This window comes from Neovison vison, chromosome 6, assembly GCF_020171115.1.
Source record: "Neovison vison isolate M4711 chromosome 6, ASM_NN_V1, whole genome shotgun sequence".
NCBI classification, from domain to species: domain Eukaryota; kingdom Metazoa; phylum Chordata; class Mammalia; order Carnivora; family Mustelidae; genus Neogale; species Neogale vison.
The window spans coordinates 65,823,855-65,841,942 of NC_058096.1; the positions used below are offsets into that span (position 1 = coordinate 65,823,855).

General features: G+C 39.9%; 1 protein-coding gene across 2 annotated transcripts in view; it reads right to left on the reverse strand.

Moving 5' to 3' along the window:
• TMEM39A (transmembrane protein 39A) overlaps positions 1-15,574 on the reverse strand; it is a 31,542-nt gene extending 15,968 nt beyond the window's left edge. Inside the window, exons 1-4 of one of the 2 annotated variants that reach the window (XR_006384975.1) lie at positions 15,278-15,574; positions 13,939-14,125; positions 6,372-6,594; positions 326-409 (exon numbers count right to left, since the gene is read on the reverse strand). Coding sequence is in view for 1 of the 2 variants with exons in the window: in XM_044251444.1 (XP_044107379.1) it covers positions 326-409; positions 6,372-6,594; positions 13,939-14,051 (420 nt within the window). In the remaining variant the exon portion in view is untranslated. The remainder of the gene's footprint in view (positions 1-325; positions 410-6,371; positions 6,595-13,938; positions 14,126-15,277) is intronic. The other variant, XM_044251444.1, reaches the window with a different exon arrangement.
• Positions 15,575-18,088: the final 2,514 nt, after the last annotated feature.

An 18,088-nucleotide genomic window follows, 5' to 3' on the forward strand; every position in this document is an offset into this window, starting at 1 on the left:
TAGCACATGGGGCCACTGGGTGGCTCAGTTGGTTAAGCATCTGACTTTGGCTCGGTCATGATTTCAGGGTACTGGGATTGCTCAGTGGGAAGTCTGCTTACCTCTCTCCCTTGGTCCCTCTCCCCAAATTGTGCTCTAATAAATAAATACAATCTTTAAAAAACAAAACAAAACAAAAAACTAGCATAGCTCATGTGGAAGTAAAGAAATTAATTTGTAATTATTTTCAAATTATAATATTTGGGCACTTGACATACTCAGCTTAAATCCATTCTAGTAACTACCTCTAGCTACAAGTGATAAATTATAGTGAATAAGCTGTTACCTCGGAGATGAGGGCCCACACCAGCCTCCTTGCAAGCATCACTGTGATGAATGCTGCCAGGTGGTAATCAATGAGATGAAAATTCTGTAAAAGAAACAAATCACTGCATCAGAAAGAAATATGGATATCTAGCTGGAACTACTACATCAAAAGGTTTGCCCCTCAGAAGAGCTTCCTTACATCACCTTGTATGTCTAGACTACAAGAATCTGAGAGATCTTAGAGAGACTACCTACCTTCTACTTTCTACCTAATTTTACTTCTGCTTTCACCAAAGATTGCTTTAATTTCTCAAATACTATTTTAAATTATCTGGAATGTACTCCCCTCTTTTTTGAAAGTTTACAGTGTTGAAAGGAAGACTACAGCTTTGGGTTAAAGAGTGACAGCCTGCAGAATTATGGCAAGAATAATTTAAGGGTTGGGGTGCCTGGGTGGCTCAGTGGGTTAAGCCTCTGCCTTCGGCCCAGGTCATGATCTCGGGATCCTGGGATCGAGCCCCTTATCGGACTCTCTGCTCCGAGGGAAGCCTGCCTCCCCACCCCCTCTCTGCCTGACTCTCTGCCCACTTGTGATCTTTCTCTCTCTCTTCTCTCTCTCTGTGTCAAATAAATAAATAAAATATTTTTTTTTTTTAAAAAAAGAAGAATTTAAGGGGTCCCTGGGTGGCTCAGTCAGTTAAGTGGCTGCCTTCGGCTCAGATCATGATCCCTGGGTACCGGGATCGAGCCCTGGGTCAGGCTCCCCGCTCATCAGGGAGCATGCTTCTCCCTCTCTCCACCCCCTGCTTGGGCTCTCTCTTAAATAAATAAAAATCTTTAAAAAGAGAAAGTAATTTATTTAAAATGCCATATTTATAACGAGTGTCAAATTCAATGGATCAGATGGGACTCCCAGCGTTCAGGAGTTCCTATTTTTGGTATCTCTATGCAAGCTTATGTTAATCTAACTGGATATCTACTAACCTAAACTCCCTACAGGCTGACATGTCAATTACTTTCAATTTAGTCTTTCTTCTTAACTTGATTTAAAAAAATGTCTTGGGTGCCTTGGTGGCTCAGTTGGTTAAACGTTTGCCTTCTGCTCAAGTCATGATCCCAGCATCCTGGAATCAGGCTCCCTGCTCAGGGGGAGTTTGCTTCTCCCTCCGCCCCTCCCCACAGCTTGTGTGCTTGTGCTCTCTCACAAAAATAAATAAATATAATCTTAAAAAAAAAAAAAAACACACAACAAAAACGTGTCTTCTATTTGATCTTTTCTTCCTAAGAAATGATAGCATTACCTAGATGCTGCGTATGATTCCTTCTAAGTTCTGTCAGCATCTATCGGTAATTAGAACTCCAGTTCTAAGAGTATATAAATAATAAGCACAATAATAAGCACATTAGCAACAAACAAAATGGGGATGTATTTTCATTTTGCTGGTCAAAAGTTCTTTAGGTTTCCAGAGTCCTCCTTCCAGACTCAAAAGCTGAACTTCTCAATTCATTAAGTAAGTAGGGGCACCCACAATGTGTGCAAAGTACTCTTCTTGATACTGAGGATACAGTGCTAAAGAATTAACACACAAGCTTCCTGCTCTCCTGGATCTTATTTTTTACTGTGGTGTGAAAGGGAAAGGGGATGGCAAGGATTTCTATTTGTCTTTTCTGCCATCATAGTAGAATTTAACTGGACACTGACTCCTTGCTAACTAGAGCTTCATTTCCTTGCCTCCCTTGCAAAACTACTTGTAGCTAAGGGATGTGAGGGGAAAGGATATATACAACTTCCAAGTCATGCCCTTAAAGGAAGGAGCTATCTTTCTCCTTTCCTCCTTCCTGCTGGCCAGATGTGCTGACAAGAGTCGGTGCAGCTATCTCGGACCATGGTTTGGAAGAAGCATGTCGAGAGTGGCAGAGCAATGGAAACAAAGAGTTGCCACGCTGGCATATCACATGACTGGTTTTTATCTAATCAGGAAATAAGGTTAAAAAAAAAATCAGGAAATAAGGTTCTACTCTGTTTTAGCCGTCCTGTTATAACAACTAAAGCCATATCTTTAATAAATTTAAGTGTAAAGTCAACGACAAACAAGCTGACAAGCAAAAGCATTTTACCTAGTAACAACTACTGGCAAGAAATAAGAGAGTGATGAATAGTAACTGGAAAGGGAGTTGCAGAGCCAGTTTAAATTGTTGGTTATGGAGGACATCTCTAGATTGTGGCATTTGGGCTGACGGCAGACAAAGTAACACCCATGACAAGATCTGAAGGCAGAGAGCCCCAGGCAGAGGGAAAAGGAATCACAAAGGCCCTAAGACAGGAAGACATATGCCTGGTGTGTCTGAAAATCAGTAAGAGGGCTGAAATGATGTAATGAATAACAAAAGATTAAGTTTATATTTTTTCCTAATGAGAAGTCATGGAAGTGTTCTATGCAAAGAGTGCCAGGTTCTATTTTAAAACAATCACAGTGATTGCTGTGTGGAGAATATACTGTAGCAGGGCAAGATCAGTTAGGAGGCTACTGCTTTTAATGCAAGTAAGAAATGAAGATGGACTGAACAGGGTCAGCAGCAAGGGCGATGGGAGTGGCTCGATCTGGGATACATTTTAAAGGTAGAGTAGCCAGAATATCAAGAGAATGGCTTACCTCAGATCACTTCCTTTTCTCTTTCTCTAAGTGTTTTGGATTCTAATATTTATCCCCTCTTAAGCTTTGAGACTTCTGGTTCACCTCACTCCTCCAAAATAATGCAAGCAAATTCACTAGACCCCCCTACTTCATACCTAATGTTTGAGGGTCTTATTTATGTATCACCAGTCCATCTAAGACATTTTTTAATCAAATGATTTAAGCACCTAATGTATCTTAATTGTTAAGTAAATTTTGTTCTGTGCTCTATCACTGAAAACTGGTAATCTGCTTATGATTAACTCTATAAACCAGAATATTTGATTAATCACCCTCCAGTTCTGATATTCTGAATAATTTACTATACTACTTCTAGCTTTTATGTTTCTTAGGGTTAAGACTCATTCAGTTAACTGCTTGATGGCTACAATGATACTTTACATATTCGGGGGTCCACATTTTCTTTTTGATAATTATTAAGATCTTGAAATGGAAAAAGAAAAACCCAATATATAAATCTGATCAATTTCTGAATCAGACATACATAATGAACAAAATTTAGACCACTAGTTTAGATCTAAGTCCCTTCTAGAGCATCCCAGGCACACAGCCATCTCCCACGTTTGAATACCTTCAGTGTCAGGAAGTAACTAGGTCTCTCAAGGCCCATTAATCTTTGAACAGCTTACTGATTCAGACCCCTTTCAGACTGATGGGCTAAAATCTTATCATATTTGCTATTTCACAGATGTTACTCTTAGTTTCACAATTAAACACTAAGGTTTGTGTGAGCTAGCACCGTATGTAGCAGATAAGTGAGCCAGTCTACAGGATAACCTGCTTCAGGTGTGCCTTCTGCTATTGCACAGACCAGAAAATGAAAAATTTCATCTCCAGACTTTCTTGCAACTCAAGTTCTAGATTTGACTTAGTTTCTGCCAACCTTGAGCATTACATAAAACCTGAATTCAGAACTGAGTGAAATGGGGAGAGGGGCAGGGTAAAAGGCACCCATGTTTGGTGGTATGAGTCAGAGGAAAGGAAGCATTAATTTTGGACTCGGCAGTTCTAGCAGCAGCTTCCTGATTAGGACAGGAGCACCGGCCCCCTTGCAAGGCAACATTTGTAGGGAACTTCTAAAAGAACTCTTCTCGGGGCGCCTGGGTGGCTCAGTGGGTTAAAGCCTCTGCCTTCGGCTCAGGTCATGATCCCAGGGTCCTGGGATCGAGCCCCGCATCGGGCTCTCTGCTCTGCGGGGAGCCTGCTTCCTCCTCTCTCTATGCCTCTCTGCCTACTTGTGATTTCTCTCTGTCGAATAAATAAAATCTTTTTAATAAATAAATAAATAAATAAATAAAAGAACTCTTGTCAGAAATGGTTGACTGACAGAAGAGCTCTTTGATTAGCCTGAAAATTCAAAACCTGAGGTTTCCATGGAATGTCAAAGTGAAAACTAAATAATGACCTACCCAAAAGTACTTATGGATTAAACACAGAATAAGTAATAGGAAATATAGCATAGCAGGGAGTGACAGTACTCACTTTGTCACTATGTGATTTTGAACAAGATTTGTGATCTCTAGGTCTCATATTTCTAATTTATAAAATGGGACAGTAATACCAGTCTTCTGGTTTGTTTGTTTTTTTTTTGTACCTACATGTTTTTAAAAGAAGGAGTAAATGAGATAATACTTGCAAAAATAAGCGATTACTTTAATGACTGCTTTGCCAATGCCATTGTTAAGATAGTGAGAAATTTACGTATAGAGCTACATGGCTGGAAGAAGCCTTAAAAATCATCTAATCCAGTCTCTTCATTTTACAACACCATGGCCAAAGAAGAATAGATGAAATACAGTTCCTACACTTATAAATTAATAATCCAGGAAAGAAAGACCATTAAAAAAAAGAAACACAAACAATGGGGTGCCTGGGTGGCTCAGTGGGTTAAAGCCTCTGCCTTCGGCTCAGGTCATGATCCTAGCATCCTGGGATGGAGCCCCGCATTGGGCTCTCTGCTCAGCAGGGAGCCTGCTTCCTCCTCTCTCTCTCTGCCTTCCCTTCTGCCTACTTGTGATCTGTCTGTCAAATAAATAAATAAAATCTTTTTAAAAAAAAAAACACACAATATGACATTGAATCATTACAGTTCTTTTTTTTTTTTTTTTTTTGAGTAACACAAGAGGGAAAGTTTGTTAAATTTTAAAGTACACTCTTGATATATGAGAGAGCAGGGGAGCTCAAGACAGCAAGCTGCACCCAATCATTAGAATTCTTAAATAAAGAAACCGAAATTCTCTTTACTTGGTGTTAAGTAGGTACATCGTCAATATGGAGAGAAAATACTTCATAGTTATTTCCAGAAACAACCAAGTAATACAAGTATTTTTTTTTTTTAATGCTTATTCCTTTCCCGTATTATTTTGAATATTTTGGCCCACATTTGATTCCTATGTTCATCAGGCCAAGGACATTTTCTAATCATTGATAAGCCCCAAACACACATACAAACTACCCAGCACAACAGTCTTCGATTTCCTAGAGCGTATTTCCATCCAAATCTGCCACTGCCAGCCATCTACCTACAAAGTACCCAGAGTGCTCTTACTCGTTATTTTACATACCCATCTATGGAGAACTTCTCTGCATCAAGACTATCTCAGCTCTCCTAAATAAATGAAAAGAGGGTAGAAGAAACCTACAATATATTTTGATGTATTTCAGCAAAGACATCTAGTCCTTGTCTCAATTTTATTTTTGTAACAGAGCCCAATCTTATTCATTTAAACCATATGAAAGAATTACAGTCTCCAGTCTCCCTGTAGTTAAGAGTGAATATGTGTGAACCTGGCCCATAAGAAACTCTCCTTTATACTTCCCTATGCTCTTGCCCCTTTCTAGCCAAACGAGGTGGGCCACAGTCAACTTGGAGGCCACATACTAGAAGACAGCACAGTCTCCATCAGTCTGGGTCCCCTGATTGACCACATGGAAGCATGCTACTCCTGCAAACAAAAACAACTACCTCAGACTATTATGTGTCTGGTGCATCATACAATTCTGGGTTTATTTGTTATAGAAGCAACCATTATCCTAAGATAGCCATTAAAAGGGTAAATTTCCTGGAATTTAGTCATATTAGCACCTTAAGTCCAACAAATTTAATATAGTGCAAAGAAAGTTAAACATCAAAACTCGTGATAATATGATAAATTATTTAAAGGTTTTCTGCATTTTCATTTCAATTTTACCTTTCCAGATATTTATATTTTAATAATCTTACAAGATTATAGTTCTGAAAGTAATCCATGGTTTAACTGAAAAACTTTTTTTTAGAAGAAAAATTGTTAACAAAAGTAATTTTGGGCTTTCCAACTAGTTTCCTGGTTAAGTTTAACATACAGAAGTTAAAAGCCTAGTAAGACTTACCAGTGAAGTACAAGAAGCAGGATGATTATAAGGATACCACCACACTGTTTTATAGATATTGATGTATTGAATAAACAGAGCAACCAGCAGGTAGATGAAAAAGAGAAATTCAAAGAGCAGGCTTCCATCCACAGGCAAATCAGGAATTTGGCAATGACGAACAGGACCAGGGGTGATTAAGGCTGTGATAGGTGGGACCGGAAGGCCAATAGCACTACCATTCCTGAAAGAGAAACTATGGTTAACTCAAATGGTGATAAATCTTTCAGTGTTCTAGAGCATAAAGGGCCCTGCTTCTTTCTCCACTTAACACTTAAGTAATGGCCTTCCCTCAAGACTGCATCCTAGGAACTCCTGCTCTTGTCTTCTCCCTCTACACACATTCTCTCAGTGATCAAACATGTGGCCACAGCTTCCATTATCTTTAACAGGCTGAAAACTAAAATCTGAGTTTCAGATGCATGTTATCAAGGTGTCTACTGGACACTGCTGTGTTCCTCCTCCTATAATCCTTACGATAGCTAGTTCATGGCCCACTCAGTAGCCACCAAAATCAGAAACCTGGGAGTCATTATTAGAACTTTCCTCTGCCTCTTCATATCCAATGACTCGCTAGAACTTAAATATTCCACTTTGTAAAGCTTCTTCCACACTGCACCTTCCTCTCTAAAACCACTGCCTTAGTTCAAGCAGTTACCATTTTCCACCTAAACTACTGAAGTAATCTCCCTAAAATTAACTCCATCAAATTCTCCAAACTGCCTTCAGAGATCTAAAGTGAAACTAATAGTGCTATTGTCTTGCCTAAAACCCTTAAATAACTCTCTAGCGCCACCAGGATAACATCCAAATTTTTAGTATGTCCTATGAGGCTCTCTTTTTAACAGATTAGTCCCATCTCTTGCCACCCCTCCATATACAACCTATAAAATATCCATGCTATTTGCTATCTGTGAATATATATGCTATTCTTTTCTACATGCTATGACTTTTCCCAGCAATACCACTCAAAACCACCTTCCTTAACCCCCACTTACATATTTACTAATGAAATCCATTAAGACTTTTTAAATGATCAAGCATATCCTTCATGAAACTTACTGAATCAATCCAAACCAATTCACCTTAACCCTGTGCCCCCACTATACCTAAATTATGCCTTTATTATTAAAACTTTTTATTACTGTCACAAAATTCCTTGTATATATCTATTTTTTATCAGATCATAATCATAAGGACAGAGACTGTGCTTTTCCTAGTTCAATTCACATATATACCTTTATGTTGAGAAGACAGCAGACTAATGTGGTCATGAAAGAGAAATCTCTTAAAATACAAATTAAAATATAGAGATTTTACTCCCCATTTTCTAGCTGTTCTTTCTTCCTTTTTTTTTTTTTTTTTTTTTTTTAGTTTTATTTATTTATTTGACAGAGTGACAAAGAGAGAACATTAGAGGGAAGAAGATCAGAGGGAGAAGCAGACTCCCCGCCGAGCAGGGAGCCCGATGCGGGACTTGATCCCGGAACTCCGGGATCATGACCCAAGCCGAAGGCAGTTGCTTAACCAGCTGAGCCACCCAGGCGCCCTCTTCCATGCTTTTTTATATAGGTCAGAAATAGCTGGGCTACCTAAAATGATAAAACAGGAGTGGATAGGGAATGAACTTTCCCACTGTTTATAGACCTGGGAATAGTTACAGCTATCTAAGGGTCTATTATTGTTTCAGAGCAAGGAAAAGAGGCTTGGTTTGGATATTTCCAAAGAAGATTCCAGAGAAGGAACAATATCCGCGTTATCATTCTACTCTAAGATTTCCAAATATAGAATTGTAGCATTAGTATGTGAAATATATAGTACTTTAAGTGACTTATGGGAATATAAACTCTGCTCATTCTGAACAGTTAAGAATAGCATGACAGAGGGGTGCCTGGGTGGCTCAGTTGGTTGAGGGACTAACTCTTGATCTCAGCTCAGGTCTTGATCTCAGGTTGTGAGTTCAAACCCTGTGTGGGGCTCCATGCTGGGCAAGAAGCCTACTTTAAAAAAAAAAAAAAGAATACCATGGCAGAATCTCAGAAGAGCTGGAAGGGAAGAAGAGGAATGGGTAGGGAGAGGATGGGAAAAAAAACTACACAAATTTCTTCCTCTCATTTCCAAAGATTATTCCAATAGACCAAGCTTACCAGGGAGTTGATTGTGAACTACCAGTAGGTCTCACAACCTCACCTGCTCAATCATACACCAATCATTAACACATCGGAGCCCTCTGCTGTGTTCTGGGACATGGGCCATTGCACAACTCCAGGAGCTATCACTCACATAGAATACAATGTAAAAGGTGCTCTATGGAGTCATACAAGTCAGTAGACCTGAATATAAGGGATTAATGCCAATAGCCAATCTATTTCCTCTCCCTAGTTAATCACAAGATAAGGAAATACAAAATTCTTATGAAAATTATAAGGTCAGGAGCAACTCTAGAACAAACTGAAAATTCTTTTTTTTTTTTAAGATTTTACTTATTTATTTGGCAGAAATCACAAGTAGGCAGAGAGGCAGGCGGGCGGGGGCGGGGAGCAGGCCCCCCCGCTGAGCAGAAAGTCTGACGCGGGGCTCCATCCCAGGACCCCGAGATCATAACCTGAGCCAAAGGCAGAGTCTTAACCCACTGAGCCACCCAGGCACCCCCAAACTGAAAATTCTTATACCTCTTCAGTCAAAAATACATGAAGGGAGAAAGCATGCTAAATTATGTTATTATTTAAAGGTTAAAAAGGTTCTTACAGAATTTTTCCCAAATAAAGCAGATTAATGTGCTTCTGCTGTTAACAAAGCCAATGAAATGCTGGGGTCAAGAAATATTCAAAACACAGTGCAGAAAATCTACATTTGTGATACTTCACACAGCCTTGGCTATTATACTTCAAGCCAAAAAACAAAGGGTCAAAGATCAAATAAAATGATGCAGAGCATCTGAGGGGAAAAGGAACATTTTTTTTTTTACATTTGAAAGCTTAATAGATAAAATCAAAGCTCTTAAGACCAAAAAAAAAAAAATAGTTAAAATAAACAGACTTGGTCTATACATCTCAGAAAATTAGAGGTATTATTTAGGAAAAATAAAAGTATTTCTCTAACAGGATATAAAAATAGATGCAAAAAAAAAGCAAAATGGCACAAATACATTTTAGATACAATGTGGGATAATCCTGTCTATCTAGGACTAGACCAGGACTATTGACAGTCTTTGCAGAAAGTAACTTTAAAGGTCAGTCTTTGTGAAAGCAGCCTTTGAGAAAGTAACTTTATATCCTTGAACCTCAGTTTCTTCACCTATAATGCAAGAGTTGGAACAGATTCTCTTTAAAGAATTCTTTTCAACCTGTACCCCGGGGGGCAAATAATACATTATATGTTAATAAAAATAATTTAAAAAAAAATTCTTTTCAATGTTAACGTATTCTCTTTCACACTGTGCTACATGTCCCTAAGATCATGCCCAGGCTTGAAGATTCACAGGACTGGCATACAGTTGTGTTCATTATAGTAAAAGGATATAAATCAAAATCAGCAGAGGGAATAGGTACATGGGGCAAAGTCTGGAGGAAACCAGGTGCAAACTTCCAAGAGTCCTTTTCAGTGGAGTCATACAGAAGCAACTTAAATCCTTCTGCAGGGGCGCCTGGGTGGCTCAGTGGGTTAAAGCCTCTGCCTTCGGCTCAGGTCATGATCCTAGCATCCTGGGATCGAGCCCCGCATCGGGCTCTCTGCTCAGCAGGGAGCCTGCTTCCTCCTCTCTCTCTGTCTGCCTCTCTGCCTTCTTGTGATCTGTCTGTCAAATAAATAAATAAAATATTAAAAAAAAAAAAATCCTTCTGCAACTACCTGCAACAACACACACGAAATGCTGTCTACAGAAAGCCTCATTAGAGACTCAGCACCCAAGGTTTTTACGAAGGTTTTGCTAAGCATATGGATAAAGCAAGAACGATTCAAGGAAATAAAAAAGAATTAGGAGGGATAGAAAAAGCAGTGATCATTTGGACATACTTAGGTCATATTATTAACAAAGTATATGTCAGGACAAAACAAAGAAAAAAACTCACTTAGTCCTTCTCAAATAAGATTCTCCCTCAACTAAAAGCTCTCTAGGAAACTCAGAAATTCACAGTATATCCTCCTTTTTTAAAGGCAATCATCTCAGCACTTTCTCCTGTGAACAAATCGCTGTTCTTCATAAGGGGGGGGAAAAAAAGGACAGGGAACTATGGATTTCAATCTTGATTTTTGTCACCGAACTAGCTCTCTGACACTCCCAAGTTGACCTTCACCAAATTATGCCACAAACACATGCAAATGCTCTCTTCTCCAGCTGACCTATGTCTTTTTTTTTTTTTTTTAAGATTTTATTTATTTATTTGACAGACAGAGGTTACAAATAGGCAGAGAGGCAGGCAGAGAGGAGGAAGCAGGCTCCCTGCTGAGCAGAGAGCCCAATGTGGGGCTCGATCCCAAGACTCTGAGATCGTGACCTGAGCCGAAGGCAGAGGCTTTAACCCACTGAGCCACCCAGGCGCCCCCAGCTGACCTATGTCTTGCAGAATCAAATATATCATCCAAAATTGTGTCACACTTAAACAATCACCTAGTTCTCTCTTCAGTACTCTACAGAGACTCCAGAAGTAAGTTCTCATCTAGACCTTGTCTTTCTTTGTACACAATCTTCCTAAAACTATTTTCTAGGCCATCTACCAGTGGTTTTATCCATATTTCTTAAAACTTTTCCTAGGTGTTATATAATAAGCTATTCTAGGTCTTTTCTTTCCCAAAAAGAAACAAACATAGAACATCTTCTTCCAAAATAACCTCTCTAGAAAAAGTGTCACAAAATAATCACTCAATAATAATTTCAGTAATTTTTTTTTTTTAAAGATTTTATTTATTTATTTGAGAGAGAGACAGTGAGAGAGAGCATGAGCGAGGAGAAGGTCAGAGGGAGAAGTAGACTCCCCGTGAAGCTGGGAACCTGATGCGGGACTCGATCCCAGGACTCCGGGATCATGACCTGAGCTGAAGGCAGTCGTCCAACCAACTGAGCCACCCAGGCGTCCCAATTTCAATAATTTTTTAAGCCATGAACAACTATGATCTTTCTCTTTATTCAAATTATGATAAAAAATGCACTCCTCTTCTTACTACCCCCATTGAATATGTTAAAAGGGGAGAATGGGTGGAGAAGCTGATCAAGGCAACCATAACTAGAACTCTGAAAGCCAGGATAGAAGAGCTACAAAGAAGGTAGAGAAAAGAATACATGATCATAGCTATATCCATTCAAGGGCACAAGTATTTTCCAAATGTTCCTAGGTCTTCCCAGTATTCTATCTGCAAACTTGAAGGAAGATTTTGGTCCATATTTGATTCCTATGTTCACCAGACCAAGGAAAAACCATCTAGAAATGTGATTTTCAATTCTTTTTTTTTACTAGCAGAACACTTCATTTTCCTTCCCCCAAAGGACATTTTACACGATATCCTGATATCTGAACACACAGAGAAGGAATTAGTCTGATTAAAAAAGGACTAGTAAACCTGAAGCCTGGACTACTAGGCCTACCTAACTCCTCCTCCCTTTGAAGTCTACAGCAGTCCCTAAAACCCTGAGGAGGGAGTCCATGGGACAGTCTGAGAACATGATTTTCTAGGGGAATCCACAAAGCCAAAGTAGAAGAAAATGAACAAACAACTGCTGGAGTTAATACAGAGGCAGAGTTAGAATTTTTTAGCTAACTATAATCCTAGTAAGGCACAACTACAGTTTCCTGTTGCAATTTAAAAGAACTAAATCATTAAATCAATAGTATATATTAGTAAAATTGAGGCATGTACTCAAAATATTCTACCTCAAAATCAATGTTATATAGTACCTTCAAAAGCATTTTCACATATTCCCTTTTTTTAGTCTTAAAAATATAAAGTAATACATGTTATTGTAGAAATTTTGGAAAATTTAAACTTCTAAAAAGTTGTTGCAATTTACTATTTCATTTATTTTCAACATCCTGCTGTGAAGCAGATAATATCACTGTTTTTAACATGAGGAAATCCAAAAACCAGCAGAGTTAAAAAATAATACTCTAGAATATAAGTACTCTGTATACATACAAAAATATAAAATTCTGATTGACAATTAGTATAATGAGAATCAGAGCCTAGAAAAATCCCTTCAAACAGGAATTTCGGGGAGAGCCCCACTGAAACAACAAGATCAGAACTGATTTTTGAGGATTGAGTAGAACCTTGGCTGAAAAGTCAGAAAGAAAGAAGGAGGGCAGGCCATGAAGAGAGAAGTGCACAAATAACATCAGGAGGGCCTAAAAATGCAACAGTTGTACTGATTGCTAGCAGTACTGAAAATGAGAATCCAAGCAAGAGAAAACTCTACTCAGAAAGAAAGCAGAAATTAGGTGACAAAAATTATCTTGATCAAACACTTGATATAAAGTAAAAACCATCTCTTTCCACTGCTACATGACTGAAATACCTCATGAAGTTAGTTATCCTGGGTAAGATTAGAAATAATTCAACCTAACTTTTGAAAATTAAGAACAAAGATAAATTTCCATTAAAAAGACCACATTCTTTATTCTCATATACCACTCATAATGTTTGGGTTACAACTGACAGTTTATTCATTTCAAACAATTTTTTGAACAAAATAATTTTTTTTTTTTTTAAAGATTTTATTTATTTATTTGACAGACAGAGATCACAAGCAGGCAGACAGGCAGGCAGAGAGAGGGAGAGGAGGAGGAAGCAGGCTCCCCGCAGAGCAGAGAGCCCGATGCGGGACTCGATCCCAGGACCCTGAGACCATGACCCGAGCCGAAGGCAGCAGCCTAACCCACTGAGCCACCCAGGCGCCCCGAACAAAATAATTTTTAAGACCCATGACAGAATATGACTTCTAATTTTAGAATTTCATGTTAACTGTCAGTTTTTTTTTTTTTTTTTTAAGATTTTATTTATTTATTTGACAGAGAGAAATCACAAGTAGATGGAGAGGCAGGCAGAGAGAGAGAGAGAGGGAAGCAGGCTCCCTGGTAAGCAGAGAGCCCGATGTGGGACTCGATCCCAGGACCTGAGATCATGACCTGAGCTGAAGGCAGCGGCTTAACCCACTGAGCCACCCAGGCGCCCTTAACTGTCAGTTTTAATTTGCCTTCCCCACTCCAAAAAAAGAACCCTAGTAAGTAGTTAAACCACAACATTTCTCTTGTACTTTAATTCTCCTCTCCCTTCTTTTAGTAGCTAAAAAAGTTAGAAGTTGGATTATCAGCCATAAGTAAGAATTGGACTGCTTTCACTTTGTGGGCCCCATAACACAACTTTCCACTCAAAAGTATTCTGAAATACTGAGCTTTCAATCTTCAAGGGCAGGATTCCCACTTCATTGTCAAGAAATAACCTTGATAAGCAAGTATCTGAATAGCAAGATGACAGCTATGTTAGCCACACTTATCACAGAATATTATAAATTATGCAGTCTTACTCTTTTTTTTACCTGTTTCTCAGGCCTGTTCCATTGCCGCAGCCCCCACCAACCAAAGTCTGTAAAGAAGGTAAAGCTGAACGGCTTAGCTGCTGCCGACTAGGGCCCCTCCTTCCACCGGGCATGTCCGGGAACCAATCTGCTTCCAGTGCCACCTGTAGTTGCAACCCAGGTTAATGGCTGTCAACCTGTTTCAACTCTGAACAAAGAAAAGACATTTAAATATCAGTTTACTATTTTTAAACCAGGCAATGTAACAAAACAACAGAAAAACTGACTAAGTAGGCCTTGTAAAACCAGATTTTCAGATAAATTCTCCTCCAGTGTCTATTACCTACTTTATTCTAATGAAAGGACTAGTCAAATTCTAATAGGTCAGAAGCCTAAGCTCTGATCTAAGTTTTATTAAGCGTTAGATAAGTCACAATTTGTGTCTTTTGTCAGTCGACTTGTGTCATATGAATGATATTACAATCAGGTAGAAGTTAACAAGAAATGCCTAACATATGCATTACCAACTCATATGTAATCTTCCACAATAAACCACTGGAAATACAGGAGAATCAGCACTGTCCAAAATGTTAGGTTTTGTTATCAAGGGATCTAGGTTCTGAGATCAGATGTGCCACATACTATCTGACTGTAACTGAGGCATTTAACCTCTGAGTTTGTTTCTTCAAAAGTATTCTTTGCCCTACACAGGTTGTTGTGAGGACTGACAGGATGGATGTAAATACACCAGTTGGTCTTTAACTCTTTTAAAAGTAAAATTGTTCAAGTGGTAACTCCATATGTTAGAGTGAAAACATCAGAAGGAGCTATAGTAGATGCCCACTACAAAAAACCTGGTATAAAATCACTTAGAAATTACTGAAACTGCAAGATTAAAAGACAAGTAACAGATGAAGATCTTCGCCGAAAGGAGGGTCCACCAATATATATGCCAAAACCTGCTTCCTAAATTTCTTTGTGTTTCGGTATTAACGACTGGAAAATGGCATCCTGGAAAAACCCTGGTTTTCCAAATGTTACAAAGACTGATCCGATCTTCCCTATTCTAACAGCCTTTGGCTTTGAACTAAGAAACGCCAGGTGGGACAAAGCATTTAAACCGTTGGACGTAGGGCCTGATGGTTCTTGCTCAATTAACGAGGGAAACAAAAGTGGAGAGCAAAAACTTGGGGTAGAAGAGGCGAGAGGATGAGGTGGGGGTAGGCGGATGACAAGAGACCACAACTTCAACAGGCTGGCCCCTACAAGGGGAAAAACGACAAAGCAGTTCCCGCGGCGCAACCCGGGGAGCTGAAGCAGATCGAGACAATCGCATAGCGCGGAAGCCCGATATACTCACGCATGGAGGAGGCCCGGCCGGCGGGGCGGGATCCCTAAGAGAACGCGGTGGCTTTACAGGCTGGACCCCAGGCAAGAGAATTCCCTCCCTGCGTTGAAGCGCTCCAAACCAGCTGGTTGTCCGCAGGCCGTCCCCGCCCGGAAAGTCGGGAAAAGGTATCAAGGCTTCGGGCTGCCAGCCCCCGCCCCAGCCCCAGCCCCACGTCAGTACCAGAGTTAGAGCCAGAGCTAAAGTAAAAGGCAGAGCCGGGCCGGGTCAGCACTCATCCTCAGCCTCCATTACCGCGGAGCTGAGCAGACGTGGCAGCGCACGGAGATGACGTCAGTACCGCGACTGCCGGCCCCTCCAGCCTCGAGCTGGCGTCCGGAACTAAACACTCGGTCTGGGGAGCCAGCACCCCACCCTCTCCTGCATGCACCTGCGCAGTGGGACTCGCCTTCTCTGTTGGCTCATGGTCCCGCCTTCTCCGCCAGCGCTCGCCAACGTATTTCCTCCCTGGGCGTCTACGATCCGCTGGCACGATCGTGGGGGTCCTTTGCTATCTCGTGGACTACCATTAACAACCACGTGCAAATTATCGCCCCAGTTTTACAGATAGGGTAGGTTGGGAGACGTCGCCTAAAGTCACGTCACTGCCAGGTAAAGCAACTCAAGTTGTGATGTTATGCTTCAGCACCCAGTCGCGCGCTTATTGTATGTGAAGTGAAGGACTGGATGGATGCTGGAGTCAAACAAGGAAATAGCACAGATCGCTGAGTCTATTGAAAGAGACGAGACACCAGGAAAATACACTAATTACATATAGTAAATGCAACAAAAGTATGCCCAAGGTCAGAGATTAACATGCAATTCATTGTAATTTATTCAGTATAGTAAATTCTGTGGGATGATTGTGGTGGCAATACCAAGAAAAACTTGTGAGCTTGGGGTTTAAAGCCAAGCCTCCAAGAATGATTAGGCTGTTCATTGGAGAATAGCTTTCTAGTAAAGGAAGTGGCAGATAAAAAGGTAAAATGGTGGGAAACATGATGAATTCAGAAATTGTCAGTAGTTTAGTATTAAAAGAAGAATAAAAGTGTCAAGAAGAGCATGTGTTTGAAATTCCTGGCTCCAGAGATGTTAAGCACCTTAAGCGAAAGCCCTTTGTATGTAGTATCTATCACACAGTTAGAAATTACTTAACCTTTATTGAGAGTTATTGCTGTGTCTGACACTAAACTGGTACCTTTACATATTTCATTTAAATCTTACATTGCTTTGATACCATCATTTTTCCCATTTTCTAGAGGAAACAAGGGTTTGTTTGTTTGTTTGTTTGTTTTTAAGGTTTTATGTATTTGTTTGACAGAGAGACAGAGAGAGAGGGAACACAAGCAGGGAAAGTGGGAGATGGAGAAGCATACTTCCTGCTGAGCAGGGAGCCTTATATGTGGCTCAGTCCCAGGACCCTGAGATCATGACCCCAGCTGAAGGCAGACGCTTAAAGCCTGAGCCATCCAGATGCCCCCCAAGGAAACAAGTTTTAAGCGAAGTTAAATAACTTGTTGAAAATAACCCAGTTAATAAGTGGCAGAGCCAGAATTTGTAGCAGAATGCCCAATTTTAGTATATGTGCTGCCGAAGCGAGCACTGTAGCAGAATGCCCAATATCAAAACCACTAAAGGTAGTAATATTCTAAATATTCTTAATGCCCTAGCATTAAGCATTACGGAACTTTCATGCATGAATATATAAAACCTAACATAGATCATTACAAAATTCCATAATTTTGTACATTTATTTTCATATTTGCTCTGCTTCCTAGGTTGCTCCATTGAAACTCCTTTGCCACTTTTCTGCTGCCTCACCAGCATTCCTCATTCAATCAGCAACTATTTATTTAGTGCCTACTGTGGACCAGACACTGTCTTACTGAATAAGACAGATAGGTCCCTGGCTTCCTGGCGCTTATATTCTAATGGGAAGCATTTGATAAATAGAATAATTCCACATTAAAAGTATTACAGAGACCAATAGGGGTTAAGGTAGAAAATAAGGGAGGTTCTGTTTTGAGGGGTTATGTGTCTGAGGAAATGGTATTTCAGCAGATACATGAATGTTGGGAAGGAACCAGAGAGGCATAGATGGGAGGGAAAAGCAGTCAAGACAGAAAACAAAACTTATGCAGAGATTCTATGGTATGCAAGAGCTTGTTACATTTGAGAAATAACACAAAGCTGTATAGCTAGGTCACGGCGAGCAAAGGAAAATGTGGCATGAAACAAATTTGAAGAAACAGGAAGAGCTTAAACTTGGAGGATCTTTCAAACCAAAGTGTTTGCATTTTGAATTTGTGGCTGGCACCCAGAAATCTGTGATTTTCGTAGTTCCGGGATTCTGGCACTGGTTCACGTATGGGAGCCCCTGGAATAAACCACCTCATCTGTTAAGGAAATGAAACAATTATTGTTGGGGTTCACATCCAGCTCATTCCTCCTGAGTACAGGGCCCACTTATTTCCCAATCTCTTGATGTTCTTTCACACAGATAAACATTGTAGAGTTGCAGAAAATACTGATTTATTTTCATCTCAAAGACGTAACACAAGGTGATTTCCATTTTCTTCTGATTACGGAAAACTGGAATTAGAGAAAATAAAAACTCTCTCTTTTTTTTTTTTTTAAGATTTTATTTATTTATTTGGCAGACAGAGATCACAAGTAGGCCGAGAGGCAGGCAGAGAGAGAGAGAGGAAGGGAAGCAGGCTCCCTGCTGAGCTCAATCCTAGGAGCCTGGGATCATGACCTGAGCCAAAGGCAGCGGCTCAACCC